Source organism: Diplotaxodon limnothrissa, linkage group LG6, assembly GCF_057381915.1.
Source record: "Diplotaxodon limnothrissa isolate DT_005_m linkage group LG6, D_limnothrissa_male_GT1.1, whole genome shotgun sequence".
NCBI classification, from domain to species: domain Eukaryota; kingdom Metazoa; phylum Chordata; class Actinopteri; order Cichliformes; family Cichlidae; genus Diplotaxodon; species Diplotaxodon limnothrissa.
In genome coordinates this window covers 29391236-29400567 of record NC_140601.1, presented here as the reverse complement: position 1 = coordinate 29400567, position 9332 = coordinate 29391236, and the positions used below count along the sequence as shown (strand labels likewise).

Genomic DNA, 9332 nt, shown 5'->3' with positions numbered 1-9332 from the left:
CTTATTATAACGTGACCAACCGTCCTCTTTTCCCAGGACATGTGCACTTTTCATGTTCTGTCCGGGACGTCCGGGGGGGGGGGATTTTCGAGATTAATGAAAATGTCCGGGTTTTCCTACAGAGGACCCATATGTGTGACGTCATCCCCGAGGTGCTGCTTTGTGTTGTTGTTCTGCCCTTAAAAAAAAAATGTTGTTCTGCCCTCACAGACGGGACAGACAGGGCGCAACAGCGCGCCTGGTGATGTTTCAAAAATGCCAAAGCGCAACTGCAGCTTTTCAGACGAACTGCAAAAGAAATTTCCTTCGTACCGTCCCGGTACTGATAATTTTTCTTATACAGATGAGGCCTTATTTCTGTACCATTATTTAATTCCAGAGGTTTTTAAGTTTTTTTTGCCCTTGTTGACTTGTAAAAGCCTATATGACATTTTTGTTTCACCATTCATTAACCGCACAGAGAAGGCATCGTTTAAATATGTTAAAATTTTCTTTAAGCAAACAGTATTATTAAAGTTCTTCATGACTGGGCCAAGTGTTCTCTTTTTTGGAAATCAAAATATGGTCACCCTAGCTTATAATAGCCCCGGCCCCACACCACCCCTTGAAGATCATAAAAGCTTTGTGCAGAACCTTGTGCACTAATTAATTAGACTAAACAATTATTTACTTTAGCTCAAGTTATTACGTTCGCTAAAAAGTTGGGATGCTGTGTAAGACATAAATAAACCTAAAATACAATGGTTTGTTCATTCTTTTGGAACATCCATTCTACTGTAATTATATATTTTCGTTGAGGAAATATATTGTTTTACTTTTATTAATATTAAATTATAATTATTAGTACTTTTAATGTTAGTTTTAGTCTTTCTTAAATTATCACACTATGGTATATATCAGAGAAAATATTTAGGAAAATCAGTATGGTTTAACTTTTAAAAGCTATTATTTTAAAATGTTCTTTGTGCACATCCAGTTTTGCTTTTTAGTTTAACTTTGATTAACCATAGCAACTTTGTACGGAGCCCCCCAGGGGACATGGGAGGAAAAAAAATTAGGGAGGAAAAAAAAAAAATTAGGGAGAAAAAAAAAATTAAGACGGACTTTTGCGCAAAAGTATTGCGAGATCTCGCAAAACTCCAACAATGGCGGCAGCTACTTAGTTGTAATATTACTCTTTCTGGGTCACAAAATACACTTTTAAGATATTTTGAGGCGTGAATGCAGTTGTGTAAACGTCAGATACCTGCTCGGTTTACAAGACATCACATATTTGCAAAAGAGCTCCGACGTTTTTGGAGATCTGACACCCACTAGCTCGAAGCTAACGGGAGGTCGAGACCTACTACAGCCGGGAGGAACACCGCTTTCCCGGCACATCGTGCCTCGACCTCCCGGTCGGCTTCGAGCTGGCGGCCACTAGCTCGAAGCTAACGGGAAGTCGAGACCTACTACAGCCGGGAGGAACACCGCTTTCCCGGCACATCGTGCCTCGACCTCCCGGTCGGCTTCGAGCTGGCGGCCTCCGAAGAATGCGGCTAAAACTTTTGCGAGATCTCGCAATACTTTTGCGAGCGCTCGCAATACTTATTGCGAGATCTCGCAATACTTTTGCGAGCGCTCGCAAAAGTCCGTCTTAATTTTTTTTTTCCTCCCTAATTTTTTTTTTTCCTCCCTAATTATTTTTTTTTTCCTCCGTAATTTTTTTTTCTCCCATGTCCCCTGGGGGGCTCCGTAACTTTGTTAGCTAATGTTTTTTAAAAAAAAAAATTTTTTTTTAACTATTCAAAATCTACATCTACATCCTCAATAAAAAAAAAAAATAAAAAAATAAATACCCTTTCTGGACGGATTTAATTGCAATGAACCACGGAACAGCACCAATGATGAATAGATGAACCAGCATTGCAAATAATGGACCATCAATGATGGTAGGAAAGAAGCTGCAGAACTGCATTTGTGGCTGGTCAAAACTAACAACTGACATGGGCCGTAAAATCCACCAAGGCAGGAAGAAGTGCCTCAGCGAGCTGAGAAAGGGGCCTCGCATTGACACATACTTTTTAAGAAGTAAGTCATATCAGTCGATGGAAGTCCAGAGGCAGGAGAATCCCCACAGTCCTCAGGGTATCAGCACCCCGTTCGAAGTTCTTTGTCGTACAGACCCTCTCATAGTCTCCAGATTGGAGCTCAGTCAGATCCAGCCAGTAGCAGTTCCCAGTCTAGAGCTTAGTCAGCCACACCCAATATTAGATTCTAGCCCAGGACCCGGCCATTTAATATCAGCCCCTAGGTTGGAGGTTAGCCACCAACAGCTAGCAACACATTTTGTACATATTGTACATATATTTATTAGTTTCAGATGTAGCCATTCTTGTATTTTGCTTGTTTACATTATTGTATTTTGCACAACTCTGTTGCTTGTGAAGCTCGCACACAAGAATTTCACTCACATGTGCTGTACCAATGTACCTGCACATGTGATGTGACAATAAAAGTGATTTGATTTGATTTGTGTACAGATGTAAGCCAGCCATAATCAACACCATGTTCCAGCCCAGAGCTCATCCAGAAACAACCAACAGAATCTTCCAACACTGAGTCTAGCCAACCACTACCAGCAAGGGAAAGGAAGATAGAAGGTAGGAAAGATCAGATTCTGTGGCCCAGAGCCAATGAATAACCAGTTAAAGTCCAGGAGACTGTGGGAAATTGACAGATTAGTGAAAGAGAGAAAACAACTGAGGAAACAGTGGAGGAGGGCCTTTTCTACAGCAACCCATACAACTTTGTTATGGGCCTTTTTGTTGAAGAGAAGAGCGGGTGCCTTAAAAATGCCCATTAAAGACCTGGAAGATCATCCGAGAAAAACTTACTCTGAGGATCCAAGGCACGAGCCAGTTACCATTCCGAGTAATATGCCGCCTATCCAGGCACCTGGACACAAAATGGTCAAAGACCACCTACATGGAGTGAAGTAGAGAAGGTAGTGAAGCAGGCAAGAGCAGCATCGGCTCCAGGACCTAATGGCATCTCATATAGGCTCTATAAAAACACCCCCACGAGTCCTCAAATACCTGTGGAAGCATGCCAGCGTCATCTGGCACCAGATTCAAACTGCCAAGAAAGAACAAAGAGACCTTGACGTGGTCTTTTTAGACCTTGCCAACGCCTTTGGGTCAGTTCCGCACGAGATCTTGTGGATGACCTTCAACTATTTCAGCGTACCAAACCACATCACAGGACTGGTCAAGACCTACTTTCAAGATTTACAGTTTTGTGTGACAGCTGAGAACACCACCACAGCCTGGCAGCACCTGGGAATTGGGGTTATGGCAGGCTGCACGATTTCCCCTCTGGCATATATTATGGCAATGGAGTTGGTCATGCGGGCATCTTGGTGGGTAGTGGGAGGCGAGAGACTCAAGAGTGGCCTTCGTCTTCCTCCCATTAGAGCCTACATGGATGACATGACCATCATTACAACAACAAAACCATGTACTAGGCGATTGCTACAGAAGCTCCAGGAAAACATCGAATGGACAAGAATGGAGTTTAAGCCAAGTAAATCTCGCAGCATCTCCATCATAAAACGAAAACTGACAGCCGAGCAATTCTATTTCAGTGGAGAACCAATTCCAACAGTCTTAGAGAAGCCCATAAAGAGCCTGGGACGGTGGTATAATGCAGACCTCAATGATTCGTGGCAACTAGAACAACTAAGGCAGAAAATGGCTAATGACCTCAAGCGGATTAAAAACGCTGCACTCCCAGGGAAACTGAAGCTTTGGTGCTTCCAGTTTGGGTTATTACCCAGACTACTGTGGCCGTTGACAATGTATGAGGTCTCACTCAATCATGCCAATCGACTAGAGTGGCTAGTGAGCTCCTACGTTAAGAATTGGCTCAGACTTCCCAAATGCCTCAGCAGCGTTGGACTCTATAGCGACGGGATATTGTCATCGCCGATCAGAGGACAGGCACAACAGCAGGCTATAAGAGAATTAGCTAACACTGCTAAGAGGACCAGTCACTGGCTATGGTTAAAAAGGGCTAACATCACTTGGGCAGCTAAGGCAGTCAGCTAACCGCGCGAGAAGAAAATATTCCGCTCTTCTTCCCTTTTCTGGGAGGCAGTGGGGAGGTAGAGCGTACAGCCCGATACGGCGGGGACTTGGGAGGTCTCGGAAGTCAGATTGGGTGCCCCCCTTCCGGCTCTCCTCTCTTCTCCCTTTTGTCTTACTTCTCTTTATCACCTTTTCTATCCCTTTGAAGAAGTGAGGCTCCATAAATGCTAAAGAGGTAATAATTATTTTTTTTTGGATGCAGTGAATAGATAGGAGAAAATAAACTGTAGAAAACTAAACAGAAGAAAGAAGAGGAGAAATGAAATAACAATTTGACATAAACCAGTGACACACTCCAGGGCCTGATCAACCCTGGCAGGGCCTCCTTGAATGAGGGTGTCTTGTGATGATGGCCAAAACACCCGATGAATCCAAGGTCCACTACTGACGATGTGTACCAAATCTTAATATGATAATCTAGATCAGATCTCTAATCCCCAAAAATGGCAGATTAGCTTGGGTAAAAGACCGAAAGTTGAGGCACACAACGATGTGTGCTGCCGGTAGTTTGTGGGCTGCCTTTCCTCATAACAGCCATCCCTCAAGATTCTCTCCATTTAAAGCAATGCAATATCAGGGACTATAACATCTAGTCCTTTTACTGAATAAGGGAAAAAGTTACAACATAAATGCATAGTCACCTGTAAATGAATTATAGTAGTAAGTACAGTTTAGTTTTGAGACCAAGAACGGTCCAAAGTGATTTACAGAGGTACAGAGGTACATGGTTTTTAAATGAGTAAATAAATGAAACGTTTCTCATACCAAAGGTAAAGTGGACATATATGTGCTTGTCTGAACAGATGAGTTTAAAGTACTTTTACAGGATATTGTATAATCTGAGGTCCAAAGAGATAAAAAAAAAAAAGAAAAGAAAAAGTAAAAGGCTTATAAGTAACAGGAAAATAGAGATGGGACTATTTCCATAAGGTCTTGGGGGCGGCTTTCAAGGCAACAGTCCTGAGTTTAACAGTATTTCTTAAATGGAAAACAAGAGTGGTTCAAAGAGTTGATGTGAGCATCAAAACACTGGTTAAAAAAAAAAAAAAAAAAAAAAAAAAAAAAAAAAAAAAGAGCATGATGAAAAAGATTCCATTAATAAGCTTTTATGATTGACGAAAGGGACTCCAATCCCTGTCTGATTTGGGTAGTAACACTCTCGTTAGCGATAATTAGACAAAGCCTTGTCCGCAAAAAAAGTGAACATGTGAAAATTAACTGAATGCAGTACAAATTTAATTTGTTTTAATAAGGATTACTGGCTAAAAAAGGGCCACCCTCGGCACCTGACTCTACCATTTACCACCTTCCGTGCTGTGGAAATTCTTTTATCCCGTTCTAACTTTCAGTTGTACTTTTGTCATGCTGGCATGTTTGCGATCATCAAATTTTTAAAAATTTAATATAACAAATATAACCCAATTAAATACGATTTTTTTTTTTAATTATTACATTTTGTGACGAACATGTGACGAATATGCAAAAAAAAAAAAAAAAAAAAGAGAAATGAGGAGAAATGAAGAAATAAGGAAATGGGTCAATGCTTTTTTCACAGCACAGCATTTACTTTCATATTTGTGAGTTTAAGAAACAAGAGCAGTGCTTTTATTTTCTTTCTGAGACAAATGACTCACTGCCCCTCCCTGGTTTACCAATACTGAATTTTCTAGTTTCTGGTGAAACCACCACAGTTTCTTTTATAAATACCAAAAAGTAAAAAAAAAAAAAAAAGACAGAAAAAAACATCCATTCCCAAACATTTTCTTATACATTTACTTATATTTTATAATAACAAAATGCATGTACAAACATTATTTAGCATAAACACATGCTAACCGCAAAGCCGCTGCCTCACCTCTTGAATAGGTCGAGGTAGCAGCATTGCGGTGACCCTGCAGTACAAACATGTGGACACCTGTGCTGACATCAGGCCTGCCAACACAGATTCAGTCACTAACTTTAGCTAATATGAGGAAATGGGACATTTTCTATCAGCTGTTTGGTTTGGGAGCTGCTGATGTCGGTCTACATTGTGCGGTAAAACAAAACCCCTTTTTTAAGAGCACTAGAGCAACAAAGGCTTTAAATAAAGAGCTTGTAGTGTTTTGTTTACATTCTGAACTCCTCCCAAATCTCAACCTCCACTGAAAGGCTGTAAAGTCATGTTCTTCACAGCTTTGTTAATCCTGCTTCTCTAACATAAAGAACTCGTTTTATAGTTGAACGTGAATTTTAATACCACTTGAATCCTGAGAATCCATAATGACGACAAGTCTCCAGCCATTTATCCAACTCCCTCCTATCTTCCTTCCAGTACTTTGTCTCTAGCGATGACAGCCTCATCGAACTTTATCATGAGCGTGGTGCCCTTGTGCCAGTGGACGGTGACCTTGGCAGGGAAGCCGCTGTGGGTGAGAATGGCCTCTATGATCCCTCCCGTGAAGGCCGCGCAGTTTAAGGTGCTGTTCTCCTTGGGAACAGAGATGTAGGTGTTGACGAGGGGCTCCTTCTCTATGATGTAGTAAGTCTTGTCATCGTCGTTGGCTTGCTCAAGCTTGTCTGCTTCCTTACCAAAGAGTGCTCTCCACACAGATACCTGAGAAGGACAAAGAAAATGACAGGATGACAGGGGATACACAAAACATGTGCAATCCAAAAAAAATTACTTTATTTGCTTTGGGAGAAAGTGTGCAAAGTGACAGGCAATGACTTTTTTCTGCAGCTAAAGGTAGAGGCATAACAAAGATAACACAACTGAGATAAAAATTTAAAAGAAAATGGCAAAATTAGTCATTTAAATAGTGCCAAGATCTATTTTACCTTTGTTTATGCAAAAACTAATGTAATTTCCATGTGTCTGTTACGCAACATGGGACAGACAGTGATGAACAGTTTTAATCTTTCAGAGCTCTAACATGCAGTCATCTCATGAGCAATTAAAATTCAGCACTGAGCCTGAACTAAGCAGATTAATGAATATATTTACATATGAACTCAAATGATCACCTGGTGTAACATTATGATATCCCTCATCTCAGACTGGAGTTTTAGGTTTTGCTGAATCAGCAAACACAAAGACAGTCTGCAAACAGTCAGCAAAAGATGCAAACTCAGCAGCCTGCAACAAGTGCTTTAAGCTGATACTGTGCAAAGGAGGTAACACCTCGAATCTGACGACGAACCTGGCGACGCATAGCGTTTTTTTTAAAAGCTGAGAAATGCGTCGTATTTGATAGCTTGTTGTGAGACCTCACATCGAGTACATCTACTGCGGGAAGTGGTGCCTCGGACCCGGAGTTAGCAAGAACCCGAAGAGTAGAGTCCTGGCCCCTAGCCCTGCCAGTGTAGCAGAAATGATGACGGATGATGATGGCAGCAGCAGCTGTTCTTCTCTGGGCGAGTAGCTTAATGTTGTTCGTGTGTAATTTACATTGTGTAGGCTAACCACGTTATTAAATTAATGCATGTAAGGTGAACTAGCAAACACCGTCGTAGTTACATGCGGCTGTCTCCTTTTTGATGGCAGATACTCCCTTCACCCTGGCCAAAAAGGCTAAAATGACCAAAGAAAAAGTGGAAAACAGCTAAACATGAGAGGTTTTTGGACAAAGTTTGTGTTTTTTTCATTGTTTAAGCACTGCTTCCAGCCAAGAGTGATACCATATATGCCCTATAGCTGCAGAAAAGGCTAACATTGTTATCTTTTTACAAAAAAAACCCCCAGCTAAACATGAGAGGTTTTTGGACAAAGTTTGTGTTCTTGATTCTTTAAGCACCGGTTCGAGCACAGTTTAAGCACCGGCACAGTTTCAAAAGTACCGGTTTGGCACTGGAATCGGATAAAACCTAAATGACACCCATCCCTACTGCTGATGTTCTGCATTCACAGCAAGTATTATGTGGAGCTGTATTTACACTAATATATGCTTGATTTTAATATTCATCATTGCAAAGTTATTATTAGTTAGTGAGGAAGATCTTTGTGAGCGGTCTGAATGAAATCCTGACACACACACAGTATACCTTGATGAACAGCAGTATGTTTAGCACTTTGGTCTCCCTCTTGCCGTTTTTCTCCCTCAGCACTAGCACGTCCAGTAGGCTGCCTCCCACTCGCTGCCCCAGCTCCGCTAGGCGAGCCTGCAGCTCGGACACCGAGTACACACGGCTCTGGCAGTACTGCACCACCTCTGAGAAGAGCAGGGTGAAGGCGCTCACGCTCACCTCGGTTTTCGGCCGGCTCAAAGGCCTCTCGAGAATAGCTGACTTGCCTCTGGTGAAGCGAGCCTCCATTATGATTTAACGGACAGCTGTAAGAGGGAACACCGAGGAGATTATTATTGTTAGTGAGGCTGCAACTAACTACAGGCTAACTGCTAATGCTAACCAAGGTGCTACAGGCACGCGAGAAACACAAATATGACATTTACGAAAATTATTCAGTTATTAAAATTAGTATCTTTCAACTCAGCTTTCTTTAAGACTATAATCAACACTCACCCGATCACTTCCTACACCTGAGTTGTTAAGGTTTGAGTACTTCCTGTTTATTAAAAACGTAACTTGTCACATGACCTCACCGATCGATTCACAGCTACGGAGTCCACGAAGTCCACGAGGGATTTATTTATTGCTTTTCGGCGGGGTAGCTAGCTAATTTGACTGCAAAGTGTGTGCGTGTGCGTGTGTGTGTGTGTGTGTGTGACTTGTAGTCAATCAAAATTAGAAAGTTAATTCAAGATTTTGGTTTAACAAACCTAAATGTACATGATTGTATGAATAACCATACAATACAAACCAAATCAGCTTGTGTTGTTTTTTGCCACCAAGTCCACGTCTACTTGTTTGTTCATGTGACTAAGCTGTTTCCCGGCACAGGTGAGCACATATCAGACGTACATATTACAGGGGACTGTAAACATTAACCATAACTGACTTTATCCCTCGCTTCTATTGTTTTTGTCCAGGCATATACAAAGGAAACTGCATGAAGTAAAAAAAAAAGTGAAACATAAATAATATAATAATAATAATAATAATAATAATAATAATAATAATAATAATAAAATAAATTTGTGATGAAAACTGAAATAAATGGAAGAGAAATTTTGCTCTTTGATGTGCTGTAGGTTAAATCAATATTTGGGGCCATCTGTGTACAGAGAGTACTCTTCCCTCTGAGACAGAGCACTGCTGTCATGCACG

The 9332-nt window shown here is 41.2% G+C and overlaps 1 protein-coding gene across 2 annotated transcripts; it reads right to left on the bottom strand.

The window, feature by feature from the left end:
- Positions 1-5886: 5886 nt before the first annotated feature.
- Positions 5887-8673, bottom strand: trappc5 (trafficking protein particle complex subunit 5). 2 transcript variants are annotated; one of them, XM_085356109.1, is made up of 3 exons: positions 8628-8673; positions 8151-8437; positions 5887-6723 (listed from the first exon to the last, which is right to left on the bottom strand). In XM_085356109.1, exons 2-3 carry the CDS (start codon positions 8418-8420, stop codon positions 6427-6429), a joined length of 567 nt encoding a protein of 188 aa, XP_085212235.1. In that variant the 5' UTR covers positions 8421-8437; positions 8628-8673; the 3' UTR covers positions 5887-6426. The 2 variants fall into 2 exon arrangements, with proteins under 2 accessions (XP_085212235.1, XP_085212236.1); XM_085356110.1 differs by lacking the exon at positions 8628-8673 and having other exon boundaries at positions 8151-8489.
- Between the last annotated feature and the right edge of the window lie 659 nt (positions 8674-9332).

Coding starts and splice junctions, on each gene's coding strand:
- trappc5 (XM_085356109.1), bottom strand. CDS start 8,420: ATGGAGGCTCGCTTCACCAGAGGCAAGTCAGCTATTCTCGAGAGGCCT. Junction 6,724..8,150: donor ACATACTGCTGTTCATCAAG/GTATACTGTGTG, acceptor TGTCCTTCTCAG/GTATCTGTGTGGAGAGCACT.